The sequence below is a fragment of the Apodemus sylvaticus genome, chromosome 9, assembly GCF_947179515.1.
Source record: "Apodemus sylvaticus chromosome 9, mApoSyl1.1, whole genome shotgun sequence".
Lineage (NCBI taxonomy): Eukaryota > Metazoa > Chordata > Mammalia > Rodentia > Muridae > Apodemus > Apodemus sylvaticus.
Window position 1 is genome coordinate 59,465,239 of NC_067480.1, and position 25,850 is coordinate 59,491,088.

Genomic DNA, 25,850 nt, shown 5'->3' on the forward strand with positions numbered 1-25,850 from the left:
CAACCCCAAATCTCCTCAACACCAACGTTTTCATCGTCCCCCTATTCTGTATCACTTATAGGAACAGTAGTTATATTTACCTCTCAAGAAAGAAACAATTGGTAACAATAAAAATGTACACATTACTTTTGTACAAATACTCTACTCATGGCTCCTCAATTTACACATTTCTTCAGGCTCATGTTTTTTAGAATTGAGCATAAAGCACTCAGCTCCAGCAAACAGGCTGTTGTGAGTTCAGGATAGGGTGCTTCCTATCCTGGGTCAAAAGTGCAGATCTGCTCCTGATAAAATGTACTATTCAGAGACTGTTTCTTTATTGTGAGTCAGGTGCAAATAACAGGAAAGCACTGCCCCTCCCCCAGTCTTGGCAAAAGAGCAGGTATTTCTAAAAACAGAGTGCTACATATAATTGTGATTAAATGGACATCCCCCCCCCCACCCCCACCCCGTGTTATGGACAGGGAGAAAGCAGGCTATAGCACGGAATTCAAAGCAGTCACACTATCCGCAGACAAGTCTAGCCAGGGACTTTCCCCAGATTCTGAGCCACATTCTTGTCTTTAGACATACTCGCTGCTCATCCCAGCCCAAGAAAATGAAAATCCACCGAGCCACACATGATCCAAGGGACAGCCAGGCAACAGACAGAACTGGAAGAGAATCAAAGCGAGTCTCTTTGCAAAGTCTTCATTCTTGTCTTTGAATAGAAAGGAAGAAGGAAGACTGAACTTGGCTTTTTCCTTCTCATACAACTAAACAAGAAATACTATGCATGCAATATGCTTCTTCTAAAGGGTGGCACATGAAGAAAATATTTTAGGGGTCCTACTCTCCAAAGAAAATTTCAACTTTGTGTCGTAAGAAATATTGGGATCCTGGCCCAGGGCTTCTTCCCTGCTTTAGACCATTTATGTTCCCGTATGAAAGACACACGCAGCTTTTATATCTTTAACATGCCTTGGGCAGCTTGCCTCCCCTCCACGCTGTTAGAATCTGCTTTCTTTTCGATAACGCAAGTGATCACTTATGATTTGCTATGCTCCAGCTGGGCTGCTCCCCAGTTGGGCAGCCAGCCTTCTGGGCCACGTTCTCTTGGCCCTAGCCCATGATGGTCTCCTTCTCCCTCCTGCATGATCTTCCATGAAAGCTTTTTCCTTCCTCCTACCATCCTCATGGTCCTCTCTGAACCAAGCCCTCCAAACCTCAACCCCACCAATGTCTCTTCTGGCTAGCCATTCGTTGGCTGTTGGCATCTTTACCAATCAGAATTAAGTGGGGACTGGGTCATGGGGACTACTAAGTTGAAATATCTTCACGTTTCCCTAAGTGACTGTGAAAATGGTAACAAATAAATTTAAACATGAAAGAGAAGCACTCTTAGTACATGCACACGTGTGTGTGTGTGTGTGTGTGTGTGTGTCCCCGCCCACACACACACACACACATTCACTCATACATGCATGCAGGTGCACAGGAGCACTTGTGGTTTACTCGGCCCCTCTGCTAAATTATGTCATGCTTCTTCTGTTTGCAGAGCCCACACTTGTTTTAACCGCCTGGATCTTCCTCCATACCCTTCCTTTTCTATGCTTTATGAGAAACTCTTGACAGCAGTTGAAGAGACGAGTACCTTTGGACTTGAGTGACCTGGGAGCACGATGTTCTGCTCTGCTCTTCATGGACAGGTGGATCCAGAAGCTGGCCTCCGAAGGGTGACACAGCATTGGTAGTCTCAAGCCTTGGCTTCCATTACAACAAACTGAGTGCTGCTCTGTGGGAACACATGCTCCTGGGTGTGGGGACTGGCTGTGAGTTCTTTTGGAAGGATTGGGGTGAGCTTGGTGCCCATGGAACAACCCAACAGTCTTTCAATCAACAGTTCTTGACTGCCAAACCTTTCCTATTTGTTCCCATGTTCCAAGATAAAAGAAGAACCTGCACATGATAAACTCCATGGTGACTTTTAGGGACTCGGGAGAATCTTGAAACTCTCCCATAAATATACTTCAAGCCAAACTGGCAGCACTGACCCAATCTCTAAATTAGTGCAAATGAAAGAAAATCATTAAAAAAATATATTTCAAAAAAAATGAAAGTACATTTGTTTAAGCCCTAAGTTATAGCAGAATATTTATTTATTGCTTATGAGTGCCTGCATGGTGTGCACTATAGGTTTCAACCTTCACAGGACCAAGTGTGAAAAATGAAACCAAGTCAGTATGTGATAACTTTTAAAGATTTACGATAAGGTGGTCTGTGACAATGTATATGCAAGTGGTTTGTGTGTAATCATGGCTGAAGACAAACTTATTCAATGAATTACTAATGACAGATTTTATGCTTTATAATGCATGAAAACAATTTAAAAATATCTAGCAATTAATCACAGCATATCAGGAAACTGTACACAGTGAGTTCTGTTTATTTTTATAGGTTCATCATATTTCTGTTCTTTAAGATGTATCTAAGGACCTACCTACCATATTGTATGTACCACCTTCTCATCTTCATGTTCCATGCTTACTCGGGCATCTTGCTAGTATGAACCCTTTTAAGCACGCTCAAGGGAACTAAAAAAGGGCCTTTTATTTTTATAAAAGTTAAAAAATCCCCAAAATATTTTGCACTGAACGTACCAAAGGCAAAGGGACACTACAATATGACTAGCAGCAACTCCATCAGTTGATGACTACAATAGAAGTAACTTTTAAATCAGACTTCCTCCACCGTTGCCATGTCAACCACTGCAAGGACTGTGCATCTAAGTAACAATTCTGTAAGACTCACTCTATGTGATAGTATGATATGCATTTATTTAAAATGCATTAGACTCTCTTCCATCCATCAACTACTTTACAGGATGGCATTTATTACCGATATTTCCTATTTTCCCCACTGCTTCCTGTTTGTACAGCATCATCAAACACTGAGCTTGGTTAGGGAGCCATCAGCAATGCCGGAAGAGATCAGCTCTCTTTCATAGTAAGAGTTCCATTTTCTCTCACCAATGAAGATACCATAAATTGAAACTCTCAGTACTATATTTCTAAGCCTGCATTTTCACTGATGCATAATTTTCTTATTAATAACAAGGAAAAATTTTGTATCTCTCAAAAACTGCATGTCATCACTGACAGGTCTCCTTAATTTGATGAAAGGACTTCCTTCGTTTTGATTGCTTTGGGGACTGTTCCATGCTGTTGTTTGTCCCTTGATTTGTGACTGTAACTAATCAGACAACACAGTACAGTGGAGTGGAATCGAGGTGGGTTAAACCATTGGCTTAACATTTAGTTTGCCAGCCTGAGGGGTTACAGGCATTCCCTGGATACTGCTTTGAGGATCTTGTTTCTAAGGTATCATGGACTTCCTGGCGTGGGATGTGGGTGACTTTACATTTTATATGGGTTACATGCGCAGTCCTCATAGGTGTTTTGTAAGAACAGTTACTCTCCTGTTAGTGAGGCCGTGTTTGCTGTTGGGACCCTCAAGAGGAAGGACACTCATGATGTGTTACTGTGTTTAAGATAAGTCCTGGGGGTATGGGGAAATGTTCCAGGAGAAAAAAAAATTACAGAAACCTGGAAAAGATATATGGAATATTTATTTGTATACCATAATTGGGCCAGAAAAAAGAATGACTACAATTTTTGACTGGAATTATTAGTTTGTACTTATTTGTCACGAATACAAGTATATATTTAATTTTTGCAAACTGCTCTTACTCGTTTGTATTTTTTCATCATAAAGAAAACAGAGCACGCTAATACATTTTTTAAAATCACATTTTGGTGTGTCAAAGCATTCCCTAAGAGTTGTCACAAGGGCTTATTAAGAGAAAGCTGCCTTTCTTTCAAAAATACATTTATAGGCCACATTAATGCTCATTTGGTTTGAGACACTTTGCTATCATATGCCATATTACTAGGTAAAAGAGATTTCAAATAAAATATAACTCTTTAACTATTTCTAATGAGCGCTGTTTGCTGTTGATGCTAAGGCAGCCACCTTCTCAAATAACAGTTTTAAATGTATCCAGACACTCTTAAACTGGCAGGACTTAGTCCTAGTTGGCACTGTTCTCAGAATTGGGAATTATCAAATTGTAGCTAGCATATTTGAAAACTGTGATAACCCATTATTCTTCATAGGCAAAACAAAAAACAGACAATAATATCATTATAAAAGTTAAATAACACATCCACAGAATAAATTAGATGTTATTAATTTATTAATTGTATACCCTACAATTAGAAATATTCATAAATATGCTTTTCTGGACTGTGAACCTGATAACTTGGCTCTTTGGTTTTGTTTTAAGAGATTTATACATGATGCTACTAACAATATAAAAGACAGTCTCGATACATCATGTATGTATCATCTTTCAGAACATAGGCACACTGTTGGCATTCCCTCCGTACCAGTCACTGCATTTGATGATGGAGCTACAAGATTCTGAATCTGGCCTTCAGAAAGATGAGCATAGTCTACTAGAGGGGACATCAAGATTCCAAGAGCATTTAAAATAAAAGGTCTACAGTTAATGAAGAGAGAATAGCCTATTCATCCCAAAGGCTTGGTTGCAGTCTCATGTATGTGAAACTGTGTAGCTAAAAGACATCATCACGTTTGTGCTAATTCTGCTGGTAACTATACAAGTGTCATAGAATAGCAATGCTGGTAAGTCTTGAGACCCAAAATGCATCCATACAATGAGCGTTTAAAGTATATAGACAGGGATTGAGCTGTGAAGGAGCAACACAAGGATCTTCAAATTATCAAAAATGCCAAAATGAAGTCTAGAGACCTCCTCCAGTCTCTGTACTACAACCTACATTCTATTTTTACTGTAAAATATCACAGTTCCTGAGCCCAAGCCACATATAGGATCACAATATTTTTCTTGCGCACAAAATGAATCAAAGTCATAGTTTTCTAGTATATGTTGTATTTATAATTTAATGACCATTCTGTACTAAGTATAAAAGCCACTATTGAACTAGAGAGGGAATGCAGTTTGCAAAATGAAAGTGTAGCATTTCCAGACATTCTTATTAAAGTCTAGTCTTAAAGAAGGATGAAGTCTGAGATCTCTTCACCACTACCTCGATGATAATGGCCTGCAAAGGTAGGGACCATGGGGACCGTGCTTAGTACTGAGGAGCTTCACAGTACCTGAGGGGCATTCTCTTTTGCTTCTCAGTGCTCAGCTGGGGAGAACTATGAAGTCCTCCCTGGACTCAGGCTGATTTCATGAGTAGCTGGTGAGATGATTTGTGCTTTGTTGACACTATCCTTTCAGTCTCAAGAAATGTAAAGAGTAATATTTGTATCGATATACTCAGCTTTCCAATGCTTTGGTTTCCCAAACTCTTACTTTCTTAAACACCCTTAGAGGGCACTGAGAAAGGGGCACATTCACAGAAAAGGCTTCTCCAAGATGCATTGTTTGCATTTATTGCCTGTGGGAGGAATTTGAGACAAATCTGATTGTGATCGCTGGAATCGCACAGCACAGGAATTTGGCCCCCTTGGGGATTATGTAGAAGCAAGAGTATGAAAAAAGACACCAACCAGAGGCCTGGCTTTCATTATTTATTTTTGATAACGCGAGTCTTCAGAGGCCTGGCAGCTGGACCCCAGTGATGTGGAGGGACCACAGCAGCTTCTGTTTTTCTCTCTGTCTTCCTGATGTTTGTTCAAATTACCTTTTTATCCTTTTGGCACACAGCTACTTCTAACGAGGCAGACATCTTAAAATGAAGAGTCTAGCACTTTATTCAATTTAACTTCATTCAGGAAATTCCAGGGGCAGGAAATGAGGCCATTTTATCATTAAAAGGCATCACTTACCCACATAAGAAGCAAGATGTGATTGAAGAATTCGGCCCAACCTCGCAGCTACAGTTGAGATTCAGGCCAGCTGTTGATGAGTGGTACCCTGGATCAGACACCCTACTTCCATATGACTTGACTTTATATTAATGGGAATGTCCCTTGGAAACATATTCCAGTTGCCAGACTTTATTTGCTTTGTAGTTCTGTTGCATTTCCAGATAATTTGTCTAGCATAGAAGCAAAGGGACGCCAGAGACATTAAAGGTTTCCGAGCTGTCACTTAAGGTCAATCACTACCATTGAAGGGGTAATTAGAAATAAAAGTGGATGCCTGGCAGTTGTACCACCCTGGTAATGTGATGCTAACTATTGTCAAGATTCACAAGTAACAACTGTATTCCAAGGAATGGCATTATGGGTATAACAAATGTGTTTGGCCCTATCAGAGCTTCTGGCTTAGGAGTGAAGGCACGTTTACAATCACAGAATAGCTAAGCGAACAATGAAACAATGGTACAAACATCATCAGACTTAGACCTTGCGGGGGGGGGGGGGGGGGGGGGGGTAGAAGCATGTTCCATTTTGGTTTCTGAGTTTTGAGAACAATGCATTCGTGTTTAGTGAAGGCACTGATTGGCCATCTACCTGGTGGGAAATACCCTTGTTGTGTGACTTCAGTAGGCTAGTATTTCCTGTATTACAAAATGCCATTTAGTCCCAAAGTGTTAAGGCTAACCATAGCTCAATCAGGAAGCTCAACAATTGCATTAAATTATTATAGTTTTTAAAAAAAAACTTGAAAGTTATTGTTACCGCTATCAGACACTATTTGTGAAATAAAGTGATCTTATTTCATCACGCTTAATTTGTTTTTACAGTTGACATTGGCATAGTTTTTGAGATATTCTTATACTATCTAATGCTGATTTAAACATTCCATATTAATCCAGAAAGCAAAAATCCTAAGTGTGAGGTTACTAAATTGCAAAAGGAGGTCTAGCAAGTATTTCATATTGAAGAAGTTAATCAAGATAGCAGACACGTTTGCTTAGATTTTGATCTTCAAGGTACTTTCTTCTCATTTCATGATCAAACAGCTCAACAGAACAGGAGGGCTCTAACTGTATATGATTTTTATGTCTAGTGATCTTGGGCAGGTGATATCTTCATATCCAATCTTCTTTTAAGATATTGCAACCCTGAGGGGTGTTGGTAGGTATGTTGTATGATTCAAACTGAATCAGCTATTACTGGTGCACGAAATCATCAGTAAATTCTGGTAATTATCACCTTCTGTAAAAAGGGATGGGTAATGTTCAAGAAACACCTTGGAAGGGTGAACCAGGGAATATACAGAACAGAATGTTCTTTAGTGCCCTAATGCCCTAAAAGATGTTAACTACAGCTTATTTTTCTTTATGTGATATCATAAGAAAGATACAGAGGCTGTTAGCACATTAGAAAGTGCATAAGATTATGTTTTTATAATAGGGATGCAGGCATTCCAAAAAAATGAATAAAAATACATGCATCTCTTGCCTCTTACTGAAGTATTAATCTAATTTTATAATAATGCTTACTTTTTAATATTAAGGCTCTGTAAAAAACATTTGATTTCTAAGATTTCAGTAGAGTACAGGTGGTGCATTTTTTAAGCCTTTTCACTTCTCTTCATCAGCCCCACCCACACATTGCATCCACTATCCCATAGATCACGGTTAATAGGTACACTTCTGATTTTGTTGAGTTGATTCAAGCTTTGTATTTATTCAGTGTAACTTTTAGTAGACAATAATAATGGGAGGTATTTGCTATTAGAATTAAGATTATATGGTCCTCATTTTACCTTACATTTAAGGCACATAATATACGTTGTTGATAGGTATCCTAGAAGTACTTCATGAGTGGTGTTACACAACACTTAGGAGTGGACTATGGACCCGTTGTTCATTTTCTGGGAAGTCTGTATTCTTATTCTCACCTGAGCCTCCAACTCTTGTGTTGTATTTTTTATGATTATGAAATGCTTTGACGGAAAGATATTTTAATGTGTACAATTTGTTTTATTTTCATACTGATCTCTATTTTTGTTTAAAACCATGTTACATCATGAAATCACTTAATCAAAAATAAATCTTTTAAAAAATGAATTATGACTTTTCTGTTAAGGTTTGGGGGAAGAGTAAGCTCGGGAACATAAATGAGGATAAACTACTTGGGAGTAGTGTACAGCCCTGCAGGTGTGTCGGTTTCCCCTTTCATTGTATTTATAACCAGGAACCTATTTTCTTTAGCTTTACAAGGATATTTTACTCCCAATGGTGCATTGATGGACATTGCAGGAATGACTTCATGCAAATCATAGCAATTTAATTCATATGAATTGAGTTTATTTGTTAAGTTGTGTTGAATCTTTAATTCATAATCATATGAACATCACCACCACTACTACCGCTCTTATCAATTTAACATGAGGGTCATGTATCTAGATCTGGAAAAAGCAGATGGGAAAATATCTGAGTATGAACAACAGAGGCTAACGGGGCTTCAAAAGATTTTTGTTCCATCAGATCCTGGCTATATGAAATCCTGGCATTGAAAAATCCATTGATTTATAAAGAGAATTTCAGAAATCCACATGTTGGTATGATGTTTCCAATTTTTTTTATCTAGCAGGTGGATCAAACCCATCATGTCCATAGGTTGAATTTGCCTTTATAGGTCAAGAATCTGGAACCCTCAATTTAGTAAATTAATCCTTTTTAACTTCTTGATGATGTAAATGTACTGTTCAAATAAAGAAAATGGTGGTAGGACACAGCAGTTAAGAGGAAAAGCTGAGGAAAGGAGAAAAGTGACTATTCAGAGTGCTGCTCATCAGTTGGGAACAAGGAAAAGGTGGCTTTGTGGTATGAGGCTGGCAGGCAGCCAGCCACTGATGCTTGTACTTGAGAATGATCTCTTTACTAGGGTTTTTCTGAAAACCAGCTAGTGTTAGTTTTCAGGGTCTTTGTCAAGATCACATGAATCTTGAGTTGTCATTAAACTCTTCAGTTGATATTCCAGATTGGAAATCAACAAGAGCAGTTAAAACAGAAGAGTCCACTATAACTTTGGACTGTCACTAAAAGACAAGAGAGAGACATAGATAGCATCCTGACTTCTTCCATGCCATAGTGTTCATGCAATACACCCTTGGACATTGCAGTGCTTTTGTCATGATAAAGTTAGCTGCTTTCATCATGCAAAACAATGTAAAACTTAATTCCACTATTTATAACAGCCGCCATCTACCACCCCAGGGAATAAATGTATCACACTATTGTGGAGTTGTTATTTGGCTCGTTGGTTGATTGTGTTTTGTTTTGTTTTATTTCATTTTTTGTTTTGTTTTGTTTTGTTTTTGAGACAGGGTTTCTCTGTGTAGCCCTTGCTGTCCTGGATCTCACTCTGTAGACCAGGCTGGCCTTGAACTCAGAAATCCACCTGCCTCTGCCTCCCAGAGTGCTGGGATTACAGGCGTGCACCACCACTGCCCGGCTGTTTTATTTCATTTTTAAGCCAGAAGGCTTTTCTACTCTTTGTGAAGGGATAAAGGTTTTCTTTTCATACTTTCTTTTCCTTACTCATAAACTTTCACCTATTAATGACTTAATATTTCCTGATAGAAACTTCCCTTATCCTGTGCTTATCAGCCAAGTAAAATTTTGAAATCACAGAACAAACTGACTTGAGAGCACCAGATAGAACCATTTTTGATCAGATGCTTTCCATTCACTCTATCTGATGGACATTTAAAAATCCTCATGCGATCTTCTCAAAGATGCTCAGGCACTACATTTTTCACTGATCTTCATAAGTGACTTTCCAGAGCATTTTTGGAGCAGCATGTATTTTTCATACTTAATAATAGTGCTATGAAGTTCCATCTTGCTATACAAAATACTTAGGGTAGCAACTCACATCTCCATTAGTATCTGTTTGACAAGTCCATGTTCTTCAGTGCTGTCATGGCAGTGTCAACCCCCAGCCTTTTGTACCCACTCAAAGTCAAATCCTGAGGTTAAAGCCATGAGGGTCTATCTCCTTACTGACATTTTTCTCCCAATTTCCAAGTCAGTGTTTCTAGAGTTTGACTAAACCCAATGGATGACATATTTTAAATTAAACAGAATGGAGTCTAAAGAAATGCAGTGTGGTCTTACCATCTATGCAATTATGGTGCATAACCAGGGGCAGTGACAATAACTTGTTTTGGGAGTCTCTGGGACTTTCCTGGTCAGTGCTCACAGGGAGAGTTCTTACACCCAGCATGAAGATTTTCATTTAATAATCCATGGCTTCTCAGAGCAGCATTACCTACTCATGCAGGGTACCTCCATTCAAACTCTTCTTTTTAGTTATATATTTTGCAAAATACTAGGTTTCCAAATGGCTTCTTCATGCATCCTTAGTTTGGGTTCATCTTGTCTGCCTTTCCCTCATGTCTCTGTCTCCACCCGTTTAACCCTTCCTCATCCTGAGTATCCCTTCCTCTGCTTTCCTATTGCATGTGCTCTGCTGTTCCCAGCCCCATGGTGACCTCATTTCCTCACCTATGGCCCCTTTCTTGCTGTCATGTCTTTACAGACATTCTAGGTTAAATGCGTAAATTTAAGACTAGAAACTATGAGGTACTCATGCAAGAGACACCAGATTCTTTGGCTCCAGGACACAGAGAAATCAAATTGGAACTGTGCAGGAATCTTCCACCTGCTACTTAGCTTTCATAGTACTAGGAGGCACTATGTAGGCAGCTGGAGGAGAAATGTCATTAACATCACAGTCTTCACCAGCTGTGGACTTTATAGTAGCACCTGCCTATAAACTCAGTCCTCAGGAGGCAAGTGGATCTCCACATTTGAGGCTAGCCTATTCTATAGAATAAGTTCCAGGACAGCCAGGCCACGCAGAGAAGCCCTGTGCCAAATAGGCAGGCAGGCAGACAGACAGACAGACAGACAGACAGACAGACAGACAGACAGAAGTAGGACTTGTAAGATTTGATTAAGTTATGAGAATGGAATTATCATGAATGAGGTTACTACCATTAAAATAGATGTCCCAGAAGACTCCTTAACTTCTTCAGTGTAAGGACATAGCAAAAAGAGACCCTTGTGTGTCATGAGGCTTCCCCACACAATTGCTCTGGCAAACTTTGATTGGGGCTTGCTAGTTTATTGGACTGTTAGTAATCAACTTTTGCTATTTATAAGCTACTCAGTCTGTGAGACTCTGTTATGGAAACCCAAAAGGATTGAGTTACCAAAAGAAACCAAAATGTTTCATAGGTCTCTTTCTTCCTAAGATCATCTTAATTGTAGGGTCAGGCAATTCCAGGAAGAGCAGGCCAGCCAATAAAAAATAAAACACTTAAAGCAAAGCAGATTTGAATTGCCACTTCAGGCCTGAATGAAAAACAGCATAGGCTGGAGGAACCCTCCTGGAACCCTCAGGACACAGGAACCTGAGGAGTGGGCTGGGACAGGAGCCCTCTGGTTTCCCTCTGAGCCATGGAGCTGATCCTGTGCTGCACAAACCCAAAAAGCAGGGGAGAGAGCTCACCTTCCAGGAGTGCAGACAGGTCTGTGAGTGCAGGTAAAACCACCACTGCTGCTCCGAGGGACCCTCCCAGGATCCTCTGGACACAGGGACCAAGAAGTGGCCTAGGACAGGAGCTTTCCAGTTTCCATCTGTGCCCAGAGTTGATCCTGTGCCACAGACCTACATAACACAAATACCGCCAGGAAAGAGCTGGTCTCCCAAGAGAGCTGACACACCTATGAGCACAGGTAGGACCACCACTTTTCTTCAAATTCCTGGCCCAAGGGGGACCCTCCCAGAGCCATCAGGACACAGGAACCAAGAAACAGCTGGGGACAGGATCCTTCTGGTTTCTGTCTGTACCCTAGAGCTGACACTGTACCACAGCTCTTCTCCATTAGAACTGGTCTCCCAGGAGTGCTAACACGGAGGCTTGTAGGAGGGACAAGCCACAGTCAGAGACAGCAAGAACATCTAACACCAGAGATATCCAGATGGCAAAAGGCAAGGCCAAGAACATAAGCAACAGAAACCAAGGCTACTTAGCATCACCAAAACCCAGTTCTCCCATCACAACAAGCCCTGGATACCCCAACACACCAGAAAAGCAAGACTCTGATTTAAAAATCACATCTCATGATGATGATAGAGGGCTTTAAGAAGGACATAAATAACTCTCTTAAAGAAATATAGGATAACACAGGTAAACAGGTTGAAGCCCTTAAAGAGAAAACACAAAACTCCTTTAAAGAATTACAGGACAACACAACCAAACAGGTAAAGTAACTGAACAAAACAATCCAGGATCTAAAAATGAAAATAGAAACAATAAAGAAATCACAAAGAGAGACAACCCTGGAGATAGAAAACCTAGGAAAGAGATCAGGAGTCATAGACTAACAGAATACAAGAGATAGAAGAGAGAATCTCAGGTGCAGAAGATACTATAGAAAACATCAACACAACAGTCAAAGAAAACACAAAAAGCAAAAAGCTCCTAACTCAAAACATCCAGGAAATCCAGGACACAATGAGAAGACCAAACCTAAGGATAATAGGTATAGAAGATAGTGAAGATTCCCAACTTAAAGGGCCAGTAAATATCTTCAACAAAATTATAGAAGAAAATTTCCCTGACCTAAAGAAAGAGACATACATAAACATACAAGAAGCCTACAGAACACCAAATAGATTGAACCAGAAAAGAAAGTCCTCCTGTCATATAATAGTCAAAACACCAAATGCACAAAACAAAGAAAGAATATTAAAAGCAACAAGGGAAAAAGGTCAAGTAACATATAAAGGCAGACCTATTACAGCAGACTTCTCACCAGAGACTATGAAAGTTAGAAAATCCTGGGCAGATGTCATACAGTCCCTAAGAGAGAACAAATGCCAGCCATTGGACTAAGCTTGGGGTCCCTGACAGAGGAGTTGGAGAAGGAACTGAAGGAGCTTAGGGGTCTGCAGCCCCATGGAGGGAGCAACAGTGTCAGCAGTCTAGACCCCCCTGGAATTCCCAGGGACTTGACCCCCAACCAAAGAATACACATGAAACGACTCATGGCACTAGCTATATATGTGGCAAAGGATGGCCTTGTTGGACATCAGTAGGAGGAGAGGCCCTTGGGCCTGAGGGTGTTCAATGCCCCAGTGTAGGGAAATGCCAGGGCAGGAGGACTGGAGTGGGTAGGTTGGGAAGCACCCTCATAGAGACAGGGGAGGGGGGATGAGATGGGGGTTTCTGAAGGTGAGACCAAAAAAGGGGAAAACATTTGAAATATAAATAAAGAAAATATCCGATAAAAAAATAAATGAGTTAATTAATTAAAAAAAAAAACAACAACATAGGTCTTTGAAAAAATTATCTGGCTGTTTTGCCTACATGTATCTTTATGTACCACTTGGTTGCAGTGCCTGCAGAGGCCAGAAGAACATATCAGATCACCTAAAACCAGAGCTACAGATGGTTGTGAGCTACCACATAGATGCTGGGAACCGAAAGACAGGTCCTCTGCAGAATCATCAAATGCTCTTAACCACTGAGCCACTTCTCCCGTCCCAAGCGCATGTCCTTTATTGATGGGTCAACAAAATTAGAAGAAGCAAAAAGAAGCTGGTGAGGCTTAACTAAGATTGTGCAGTTCTTGTTACTGTTTGTCTTCATCACATGAGGACTGAAAAGGAATCTCAAGTAATAAAATCCCAGAAGAAAAGAAAATGTGAAGCAGGATTCCAGAACCAGGTCGACCCACAATAGCATGTCTCTGAGATGGTGCAAAGGAGAATGGGAAAGAACTACGAATGCCATTTAGGGGCTGATTCTTTCCAAATGATTGACTTTCAAGAATAAAGCTCCTCTGTTCAAACTCTTCTTAGGAATACCACCTGAGCTGCTTTTAGCTGTGGACTCAGGGACTAGCTCAGGGACTAATTTTTCTTTTTTTAATCTTCCTTAATGCCAGAGGACCTTCCACCAGGGAAACGTAGTGGAGGAAAATTATCTCTGCCTCTCACAGTTACTTCTGCTTCATTTATTGCTCACTAATTGCCGTACATAGCAATTATCAATCCAGTCAATTGGATCCATCAATCCAGTAAGGATCCAACCTTGATTTTCTCAGGTCTTTTGCCTAGCTACTATGTACTCTGGGCTGTGCACACACTGACTTGAGAATATTGTCTGTAAAATAATTCTCATATTATTACTGACTTTTAGTTTGTTTTTGCTCATGTACAACTAGCCCACATGTTCTATTGCACATAACAATGTTTTAGGACAAATGAAGACAGTAAGCTGACCATGGCTCAGAATTCCAGCCACAATGGTTACACTGTGGTGGGCCCAGAAGATATCCATGCCTTTTCTAAGCTGCTACACAGTTGAGGGGTACAAGTTCACTTTAGTAAATGTCTCCATCTTGACTTCCATGTGTCTGTCCTTAGCTGAGGCCCTTGTTAGCACAGAACATCTCTAATCATCCCAGTGTCTTGTTATGCTGACAACAATGTAAAGAAGTAATGGGAGAATCAATAGCCTATGAGACTCTGCCTGAAGGATTCAAGAGCCCAGTAGCCAGAGTTGGCACAGTCTGAACAGCACAATAAAATCAAGTTAGAGTATTATAATGTGTAGCCAATGAGATAGCTCAGCAGGTAAAGGCAGTTACCACCAAACCTGAGTTCAATCCTGAGATCCACATAGTGGAAGGAAAGAACTGTCTCTACGATGTTTTCCTCTGACCTTCACATGCATGTCACATGTGTCTAAATACATACACATGATTTAAGATATGGGAAATGTGAATAAAATGTAATTTAAGTTTTTAAAATTATAACAAGTAATTATCAAGTAAATAAATACCTATAACTCCATACTAACAAATGATTGAATAATCAATGAAGCAACCAGCTACCTATGCAGAAATATCTCATTTAATATATGTACAGAATTTATACTGGCCTCAAGTGTGGGCTTCCCATAATGGCTGCCTTTCAGTGAGAACAGCACAGGGGTAAAGGAGAGAAAAGTTAACTTCACAGTGAAGAATGCTAATCCTGACTAAGCAGTGAGTAAGGCCAAGAGTCAGAGGCTACATGGATCATGTGCCTTTGATGTGATGTGACAATGACTGTCTCCTCCGACAGAGGTTTATTGTGAGAAATATTTTATCAGTATTCTCCAAAACCATCTAGGACATCAAAATTAAGAAGAAGCCGAGAAATGGTTTCTTAGATAAAAGGAGGCTAAAAGACATCATAAATAAATAAAATTTAACAATCAGGATAGGACCTTGGAAAATATAACAAAGTCTGAACGAAGCATGTACTTCAGTTCATAATGTATCAGTGTCACTTTATGAGTTATAAATAATGTTGTATTAGTGTATGTTAGTATGGGAGCTGAGTATGAGTTCTGTGAGAACTCTATGCTTTCTCAACTTTTCTGTAAATATGAAACTATTAAAAAATAAAGTATATTGAGAATAAACAGCTTCATTAATGTAGAAAAATTAGAACTCAAGTAGACTGCTAAATTATTTCTCTGCCGGTAAAACAAACCAATTCAAACCAGATTAGATTATACTGAGTGCAGGTTTATCAGGAAGGTGCTCTTCGGTGAGTTCACTCCAAGGAAGGAAACCAGGGAAGTCACCAAGGGAAGGGAAGAGAGGAGACCAGAGGAGAAAGAAGAAAGAGAAAGAAAGAAGGAAGGAAAGAAAGGAAGAAAGAAAGAAAGGAAGGAAGGAAGGAAGGAAGGAAGGAAGGAAGAAAGGAAGAAAGGAAGAAGGGAAGAAGGGAAGAAGGGAGGGAGGGAGAGGGAGGGAAGAAAGAAGAAAGGAAGAAAGGAAGGAAGGAAGGAAAGAAGGAAAGAAGGAAGGAGCATACACAGGGGGAGTGGGGAGCATAGAGAGATCAAAATGTCTGTTGGATTGATGGGGAAGAGCCAGCCTCTAGGGGAAGGGAAGCCCAGCTCTTCGACTGGCAAGTTCAGGATTGGGAGCAGGGTAGGCCGGGTAGGGACTGAGGGATGCTGGGAAAACCTGGAGGCCAGATCTGCTTTGGTATGTAAGTTATGCATCCCAGCCTCTTGTCCCAGGATCTGAAACCAAACTCAAGACTGTGTAGCAAAGCCAGCAGATCTGTTTAATGGCGATTGTCACAAGGAGGCCACAGGCCAGTCCTTAAGTATAATTCAACTATGAAAATGAACACAATTTGAACACAGTTCCATGGCTTTGAATGAAGCATCAGAAAGTACTAAGAGTAAAGGCAGCTGTATGAACGCTGACCAATGGGAAAAGTGTCTGATACGGAACTGCTTTTGCTCTATGCAATGCATTATGCTACAAAGAGCAATTCTGATTTTTTTTTTTTTTTTTGAGACAGGGTTTCTCTGTATAGCCCTGGATGTCCTGGAACTCACTCTGTAGACCAGGCTGGCCTTGAACTCAGAAATCCGCCTGCCTCTGCCTTCCAGAGTGCTGGGATTACAGGCGTGCCCACCACCGCCCTGCTCTGATATTTTTATTAAGAGCAAATATTTGGGGTTTTTTTTTTTTTTTGGTTGTTGTTGTTGTTTTTCTTTTCTTCTTTAAGAAACAAGAGATCTAAGGGTGGTTGTGGCCTGGTTGATAGAGTGCTTTCCTAGCATGCAGAAGGCCCGGGTTCAGTCCCTGACACTGCATAAACTAGTCACAGTGGCACATGCCCATCATCCGGAGAGACGGAACATGGAGGCAAGAGGACCAGGAGTTCAATGTTATTTATATAGAAAATTTGACAGAAGCTTGAGCTACCTGGGAGATCCAAGGGGAGGAAAATGAAAAACTCTAAAAAACCAAGAGAATTATAAATTAATGCAAAACACTTCAACAAGAGAGCCTAACTCATGAAGCAGAAGAGTCTTCAAGCCATTTCTGATGGTGCTGTGACTGGAATGGCTTTTTTTAGTTTTTACCTTAAAACCCATTACTCAATTTTTTAAACTTCATGATTAAAAATAATTGCAAATAAAAATAAAATCACACACTGAAATTGACCAGACCCAAAGACTATATAACTTAGAGCTTCCATATAGTTAGAATGGCCATCAGGAGTGCAAGCTGTGGCGTTTCACTTTGGATTTCACGCACTTTCATGATCAAATATATTTTTATGAACTTATCTACCACCCAAAAAAAAAAAAGCATGGCAGAATCAAAACGAGAAGAAAAATTAACTTTATGTTCTATTTCATACCTTTTTACCACTACCTGCATTCAGTCCTTCTCTATCCTTAAATAGTGAGCCTTTCTTGTTCTCTTCTCTGCATGCTATATTGTACCCACATGTACACTTGGGTATCTATCTATCTATCTATCTATCATCTATCTACCTATCTATCATCTATCTATCTATCTCTATCTATCTATCTATCTATCTATCTATCTATCTATCTATCTATCTCTATCTATCTATATTGTATATTATATTTTATTGGCAAGAGTCCACATGTAAGGGAGAACATTATTGAAATAGTTGGGACAGCATCTGTAGAATTAAATATTAGTGTTAATAAATCCCACCTCAGTGGTTTAGGTTCCTGAATGAAAGCCACACACACACAGCCTTTACATTTTAATATGCCTTAAACAGCACGATAGCTGGTCCACTGCTTAACCTCCATGCAGTTAATCTACCTCCCACCAGTAATCCTGAGGAGTTCTTACTCACTAATTCTTTGTTCTACCTTGGCTGCTCTAGACCCCCCGTGGTTCAGCCCTCTGGGCTGTGCTCACCGGGCTCCTTCAGATGGCAGCTATGCCCCTGTCCTGCACTCTTCTAGGCAGACTGGATCTCCTCTCCTCCACACTCTCCTGGCATGGTAGATCTTCCTTCCCACTTCTCTCAGTCCCTAGCCCAGGAACTAAAATCTGGCCTCTGTCTGTCCTCCCCAGCTGCTGGCTGTTGGCATCTTTATTTACCAATCAGAACCAACTGTGGGTAGGTTCTCAGAAGCCGCATGCAGATACTCTCATGTAAACAATTTTGAGGGGAACATAATTAGCATTTGTAATCCAAGCAGCTACAGAACATTTTATTTTCTTTCTGAGATTATGTGACCTCACTTAATATTATACATTCTAAGCCCATCCAGCTTCCTGAAAATTTAATGTTTATTTTTCTTTAGAGATAAATAGTATTAACACACACACACACACACACACACACAAGCACATACCCTAAGTTTTCATTCATCTGACAATGGATAACTGGGTTGATTCTAATTCCTTCCTATAGTTAATAAAGTAGCAACAGACACAAGGTGCAACTGCCTCTGTGATAGAGTAGAATGATATATGTGCATATACGTAGAGACCACAAGATGATGTTGACTGATATTCCTTAGGGCTGTCTACATTTGTGGAGATAGTATCACTCACTAATCTAGTACTTGCCAAGTAGATGCAGCTGGTTCATCAGTAAGCCCCAGGGTTCAACTTGCCTCCCAAAGCACTGGAATCATATACCTCCCAAGCACGGAGATTACAAGTTCACGCCATTATACTGGCCTTTTTATTTGGGTTCTGGGGATCAACCTTTGGTTCTGGTATTTTAGCACATATCCAGGCTAAGCCATGATCTTTCCCAAACCTCTGTCATTTGGGCAACCTCAGCAACCCAAGTCTCACATTTTTATTTGTTAAACAGGGGTAATTCCTTTCTCCAACCCTGCTCTTTATCTTAAGACAGCACATATGTATTAACTATGTTGTGCTTGAGAAATATTTTGTAGCTACTTCCCAATCCCTCTCTGCTCCAACATGGCAGTCTCACGGTTCCTGCACGCCGCCTTTGGGAGACTGTCAGGCCTCACTCCTTCTTTAGAGATCAGTGATTGATTTACTCTAATCTAAAATGTGATCCATCTTGCTCTAGATTATACGATCAATCCACCTACTTTCTCAGTTCCCTTTGGAAACTTCTAGAAGTGATCTGTCCATCCATCCATCCATCCATCCATCCAAAGAACATTTATTGAGTTGCTATTTTTTGTTTCAGATAGCATGATAAGTGCTTGGGAACCTGCAGAGTAAAGCAGTCCTATGCTTATGTTAGGACTCTCATCAGGGAGTTTATGGTCTCCCAAGGATGACAGACAATAATGAACCGTACATGTGATCACTAATTGTGTTTTTTAAAAAGTGCTATAAAGAAAAGGGAGCAGTACTGGACAGGAAAAAAATCACCTCTCAGAGAATGCGACACGTAGGATGGGAATGAAGGGGGGATCAGAGGGAAAGCTTCCGCAGCGTCCTATCATTGCAGTCTCATAAACATCCAAAATAATTACAGAGCACACATGAAAGGCAGAGGCTCTTCCAGAGAGCATCTTCTCATGAAGACTGAGCAGAGCAACATTCCCGCTGCTTCTCAGAGGTGTTTCCCCACCCCCATGCCCTCCCCCTTAGACCTGAGACAGCCAGTTGAGTAGGTTTCCACTTCCATAATGCACATCTTTTATATAATGAGTTTGGAGATAGGACACAATGGGAAGGAAAAGAGTGAGAACACCTAACCTATACTTAGTGTGCTCTAGAATGCAAAAGGAGATGAGATTGGAAGCCTGAAATGAAAAACCTGTCTCCATTAACAGGCTCTGTGGCTTCAGACAGGTTGGTGAGCCTAAATTTCCCTATCTGAGGCTATTTCAAATCTATGCTCCAAGAATGAATAAAATGGCATATGCATTTTATCTAGTATGAGAAAGTATGGCAAACTTTTTTTTATTGTATTACAAAAGTGATACATTTTTTTGTATTTCTATTTATCTAGTATTACTGTAGAAATGCTTGTTTTTAAGAACAAGTAGATTCTTTTGTTATAACTACATTCCTCTAATCTTGGCTGCTGGTTTACGATTCTAATTTATGCTTAATATGACTATTTCAAAGGTAGATCATTCTTGACCCACCAAATCCTCCCTTATAAACCCTCAGGTGATCTGGGACAGGACAGGGGAGTAAGCATGACCTGGCCAGTGAGGAATGTGTGAACAGTGAGGGGCCAAGGTTCAGGACTTCTGCTTCTACCTATAGAGAGATACACAGGAGAGCTAGCCACACCTTCTCCCTTTGCTTGCTATCTGCTGACAAATTATGTTTTTTTTTTCCTCCTCTGCTGTGGCTAATGTGTCATAGGACCTCCTGATATGATTCAGGGAAGGATGAGAGTGGGAAAGGAAAGCAACCCAGACATCTTACCTCTGTCTACTGCTCCCTTAGGTGTACCCCAAAGCTCCAAACAGAACCCTTACCTTGATGGGCAGCCCACTTTTCCCATTCCTTTTCTCATCTGCAGAATGGAATGCTAGGATGCAATCATCCTAGGGGCTCTGCTGAAACCCTGCCATTGGAGGCTCTCTAGTAACCCTAAAACACAGCACAGACTTCAGGCACTATAGGACTATGCCCTGTGCCCACATTCAGCATGCATGGCTGGCCTAGGAGTGGTTAGACCCTGTCGGGGCTCAGCTACTCAACAAGGATTTTTCTAGGTCAGTAAGTAATAGGAAATGTCTCAGAGGTACTGCCTATTTATACTCCGATAGAGCAGCCTTCTTAGGCCAGTTACTAGCACTGAGAACCCAAGGGCTAGAAGGATGAGATAATGAAATACTAACCAAATAAGCCTATTCTGATCATTTATATAACATTGAAAAATATGTGTATTATGTTGCCTAGGTTAAACTGAACAACACTCACAAAAGTAATGGGAACAGACCAAAAATCATTTATTTGTGCCATTTCCTATTCTTTAGTGGGCAGAGAAGAAAGGCAGACATCCTGGGTGAGAGACAGGAAGAGGTAAAGACAAGTTATCTTATGCCTGTGCAGCTTCAAGTACTTAGAGATAAGAAACCACAAAGTGCACACATTTAGTTAGATGTACCCATAACCTAAGTCTGCAGGAAGCAGGTTCTCACTGGTCATTATAAGAGCCTGCGTTTAAATATGTCAACCTGTTCTCAAGCTAACATACACTGGTTTCTATCTTTCTGTTGTTGTGTCCTGTATACAAGCCTGCCTTCTGAGAACACAGAGATTGCCCCCCCTTCAAACCCAACAATCACAGTGCGCCAAGTGAAAATAAGCAGTGTTTGCCTCCCTGCTTATGTTTTTTCTGAATTATTTCAAGACTTCAAAGACTCTTTAGTTTGCAGTAGTGATTCAATTTTAAGCAGTATTTCTACATATGAAAGAGGAGGCCATGTGCAGACAAAATTAATTTTAATCCCTAACTACCCAAGTTAGGATGAGTTGGAAACATCTGAAGGACTTAACCTTCTCACACACTTTTCACCCTTCATGTCTAGCAGGAACGCAATTTGAATCAAAAAGAAAAACTTTACAATATATTTGCATAATCAAAGAAGGCAGAACCATTCCAGGCTCTGGCAGCTCAAACATTATATTGTCTATATCACATTAAATAAGAACAAGAAAGAAACCTAGTAGGAGCCAGGTCTTGAATCCTTTCTGGATAAGTCTCTACATTTGAACTCTAGAATGGTTTTCATGGTGCACTTAAGCACTCTATAAAATGAGATTCTCTCAAATGCATTAGAACATCTCTGTTTTGATTGACCCAGGAAACCTGGAGGTGCTTGAAATGATTTCTAACAAACTACAAACATGGCTTAGCATCCCCAGGTCTTTTCCTCAGAGCCTCTTGCTCCTTTCTAGAAACTGCACAGCTGAGAAGTAACACAATGAAAACCCTTCTCTCTGCTGGATGGAAGTTTGATCATAGTTCCAAAGCCTGGCTAAAAGAAGTTTACTGGTGGATAGAATGCCAGCATTTTTTTTTTCAACTCTCGAGAATGTAGATGTTTTAATTTGCTTAAACAGGATTTTTTTTAAATTAAAGGTTTACTTAGAATTGCAGGAAGACTGATATAAAAGAGATCATGATTGGTAATTACTGTTGTTTGTAGGATCAGTCCGAGTTCCTAATTGCAATACTTGAGTATCTCTGGCTGAGTGAAAATCTAAAAGTACTGGGATGGGGATTCGATCAGGAGAACCAACCACAAGTGGGGTGAATAGCTACAAACAATATCCAAAGCCCTGTTTGCAGATGTTGTAAGTGCTGATTCTGCTAAGCGTGGGACTGCAAGCTGCAGCTTGTGTCACTAATGCCATTCACGGTGGACACAGAAGGTGTCTTGAGAACCTTTGCCTCTAGGATCTGACACCTCTGCCACGCCTCCTGCCTTCTCTGAGTTACTCATGGCTCTACTTCAGTAGTCCCAGCTACAAAGGTCAAATGAGTCCACGTGGCTGGTCTAGCCTAAAGTCGCTCTACCGAGCTGCAGGGGAGGCGGGGACTGGCCCTGCCTCTACTACTTTCATTTAGGCTCAGTGGGTGAAGGATTCTCTAAACACAGGCTGGGTTAAGAAACAAGGTGATCCATGGTGAGAATCTTCCCCAAGAACAATTGGATCCCTGTAACTAGCTCGCAGAAGCTTTCAGTCATCTTGATTCTCATACTTGCTACTTTCAACAATGACTAAGTATCTAAAAGAATTCTTTTTTATATGTTATATGTTCTTAGCATCAGTAAGAAAGCTCACCTTGACATCGGTGTCTCTGAAAAGGTCCTTGTGTCTCCTCCTAGTTCTAAAGCTGCTAGTTAAAAGGTACATTTTGTGACTGAAATTAGATGGGGTCTATTATACTGAAGCATACACAACTGTTGGGACATCTTAACTCATTCCTGTCCTAGACTTTTAACAAAGGTGGGCAGGGTTGAGTCTCCACCAAGTTATTAAAATAAATGATCACGCAGCAAAACCAAGAGCTGATCTATTGGTTATTTGAACTTTTCTACTCTTTCCTTTAATTTTAGAGATCATTTACTTCCACCTTTAATTTCTGATTCTGTAGTTCTTATATTTGCATGTCTTAAGAAATGGTATACAAAATATTTTAAACAAGCGATTTTAGAGTTACAGATTTCTAGAATTATTGCAAATGTAGTTTAAAGGTTTTGGTGCTTCCGACCAAGTTCTCTTGTGGTAGGTTGTATTTATCACACAGATCCATGGTTATTAGCTACAACACACTGTTTATTCAGATTCCCTTGTTTTCCCAATCTCATTTTCCCACTCCAGGATCCCATGTAGAATGTCATTCAGTTCAGCCCTCTTAGCTCCTCAGACTCGCCATGCCGGTGACCATTCCTCAACGTCCCCTGCTTTTGGTGTCTTTAACTGTTCTGAGAATCATCACACAGGTATATTACAAAACACTTGCTCACCAGTCAGGGCTGTGGATTTTCAGGTGGAAGGTTGTAGAGGTGAGGGATCATTGTCATCATGCAATCGGGGACAGAGGTTATCACCATGACTTCACAGGTGTAACCTGAATCACTTGCCCGGTCTGAAGGGCTGTTACCAGTTTTCTCCACTGTTAATGCTGTACTGACCTCTCTATTTCATCATGTATGTCTGGAAGACAGTCCCAGACAAGTCATAGCTAAAGAATGACAGGTTACATTCCACCAGCCTGGAACTAGAATATCTACATACGCTACTCATAATTCTGCCTGGAAGATACTCTTTCTCTTTTCCCATTTATTGATTCACTTATTTATTTATGTTAACATCAACCCACAGAATTGTACCTTATACTTGGCCAGTTACTCACATTTCCCTAGCCTCTGCCGTTCAGAATGCTTTCACTTAGCTCACAAGCGCCATTCCACAACAGTGGGGTGTGTTCAAGGCACTATGTCCTTCCTAGACTCCACAATAACTCAGTTTTATCCAGTTACCCATGGCCTCTGGACAGAACCAGCCACTCTCATCATGAACTTTGACTCTTATTATTGGAGAAGAGAATTAGAAGCCAAGTCCTAAAAGCTATTTCTTCTTGGGTGTATTATTTTTAGGTATCGTTAGCTGACAGTCTAAGCAAAGACATGTGCCTACTAATCCATTGGTTTGTGCCTATCAACAAACATTTATAGAGGTGAACATCTATTTACATGTATAACCATGAATTCATACTTATGTATCTGAGCCACTGCCACAGGGAATATTCTAAGCCCTATTTCTTGACTTTTTATGTAGTTGCAACATTATTTTAATAATGAGGCAATCTGAGAGGGGTAGGCATGAGGTGTCAAAGCATGAGAAAAGCAGGGATTCCAGGGATCCTTGCGAATTATTTATTTGCAGTGGTGGAGACAGAACCTAGGGTCGTGCACCCATTAGAAGAGCACTGTACCACCAGCTATATTCACAACACTAAAGAGAGTTGAACACCCAAGGAATTATGCTTCTGTGTTCGTAGTCATAGTTAGCAGATATCCATACAAAAAGGCTGTGCAGTGGAGATGGGATTGAATCCTAGATCTAAGTATTGCTACTTGAATTACGTGGGGAGCAAAGAATCCTCCTGTTCCTTATCTTCCAGTAAGTATTGCACTTTAATTCATGAGAACCTGTGAGCGGTTTAGTGAATTCACACAAGCTACACATTTAGAATTGCCAGGCTCATTATTTGTGAGTTGTTGTTATACACATTGTGGGGCAAGTGTATTATTATCTCCATTTTACAGATGAAAATACAGAGGCACAGAAATTTTTAATCTTGCTCAAGGTCTCCCAACTTGTAAATTAGAGAGCTGCTTTCCCATAAACTGTGACCTTTAAAGAGCTGCTGAACTTGTCTCAACTTAGTTCTCTTTCTATAAACATAACGTTATGAACTACTTCGCTCTGTGTCTCAGAGTAGACTTCACCACTCAGAAGAGCTGGGCATTCTTCGTGCCAGAGGTACCATGGTAATGGCACTGAGGGACTCAGTGTGTAGACTGCCTTCCTGGATGCCTGTGACATTGTCTTAAACTTAGATGAGACAGAGGCCACTCCTAAGAAGGGACTTGGTTAGAAGGTAGCTTTAGCTTAGCTATACCTGTTATTGCCTATTGCATGAAAACGTAGTGAAGAAAGATTAATATTTCTTTACCTGGTATTCACTCCAAGAAATAGGACACCATGTCATGCCATGACACATGTGTCTGGTTGACAGAGTCTCTTAGGAGAATGAAACAGAAGACCTGCTGGGGAAGGCTGGCAGGCATGCTCTAGCGCTTCAAGTCACACTGATGACAGCTTTACACTCCTTTCTCATGGCTTTGCTCCACTCACATCTGCTTCTCTTAAACCCCAGTCTAATTTCTTCATCTCACATGGCCCCTGGGCTTCACTATTTACTGAGTTTAGAGCTTCTTTTTCAATCTGGTGCCTCAACCAGGCAAATACTGAAAGCAATCCCCTTGCCTGTCCTTTCATGTCCCAGGGACTTACCTCACTGTGCCCACCTGTCATTCCCCCTCCTCCGTCCCAGTGATCTGTCATAGCTGTTTGATGTAGAGTTACTTAGCACCCTCTATGTCTCCAGCGTTTGGTAGTCACGGGTGCAGTAATGCCCCAGGTACACATGGGCTTTCTCTGCAGGGAGCTGCCAGCCCTTGTGTGGACTCTGTTGGGTGAACTATGTCTACTCAAGTCAGGCATGCTTCGTATTCAGTCTCACACTTCAGTCTTACAGAGGTTCCTTTCATTTCCGTTTTAATAAGAAAACCAAGGACTTTCCAAAGTCATAGAGGAATTGGCCGATGACGCCACACCCTGAACCATGTCAAGTACACATCCCCTTTCTCCCACACCGTATCTCGTACGTCGGCTCTTCCACTGCTTTGCTGCAGTTTCTACTAAGTCCTTGGCTTACACATGGAAAGGAGGCTCTGAAGCATGACCTTAAACAAAGGGTGGCTGACAGCTGGGAAAGACAGCTGCAGAGAGAAAAATGTGGCCGGATGCTCTGAGGGTGGGTGGGATGCATGTGCAGTCAGGTGGTTCCCAGAA

The 25,850-nt window shown here is 40.7% G+C and overlaps 1 protein-coding gene and 1 long non-coding RNA gene across 2 annotated transcripts in view; one reads left to right on the top strand and one right to left on the bottom strand.

Moving 5' to 3' along the window:
• Positions 1-6,399, top strand: part of Hecw2 (HECT, C2 and WW domain containing E3 ubiquitin protein ligase 2) — a 243,026-nt gene extending 236,627 nt beyond the window's left edge. The window contains exon 28 of the mRNA XM_052192901.1: positions 1,538-6,399. Within this exon, the coding sequence (XP_052048861.1) occupies positions 1,538-1,649 (112 nt within the window). The 3' untranslated portion in view covers positions 1,650-6,399. The remainder of the gene's footprint in view (positions 1-1,537) is intronic.
• LOC127692506 (uncharacterized) overlaps positions 1-25,500 on the bottom strand; it is a 35,498-nt gene extending 9,998 nt beyond the window's left edge. Inside the window, exon 1 of the long non-coding RNA XR_007979478.1 lies at positions 25,290-25,500. This is a non-coding gene — a long non-coding RNA (uncharacterized LOC127692506). The remainder of the gene's footprint in view (positions 1-25,289) is intronic.
• Positions 25,501-25,850: the final 350 nt, after the last annotated feature.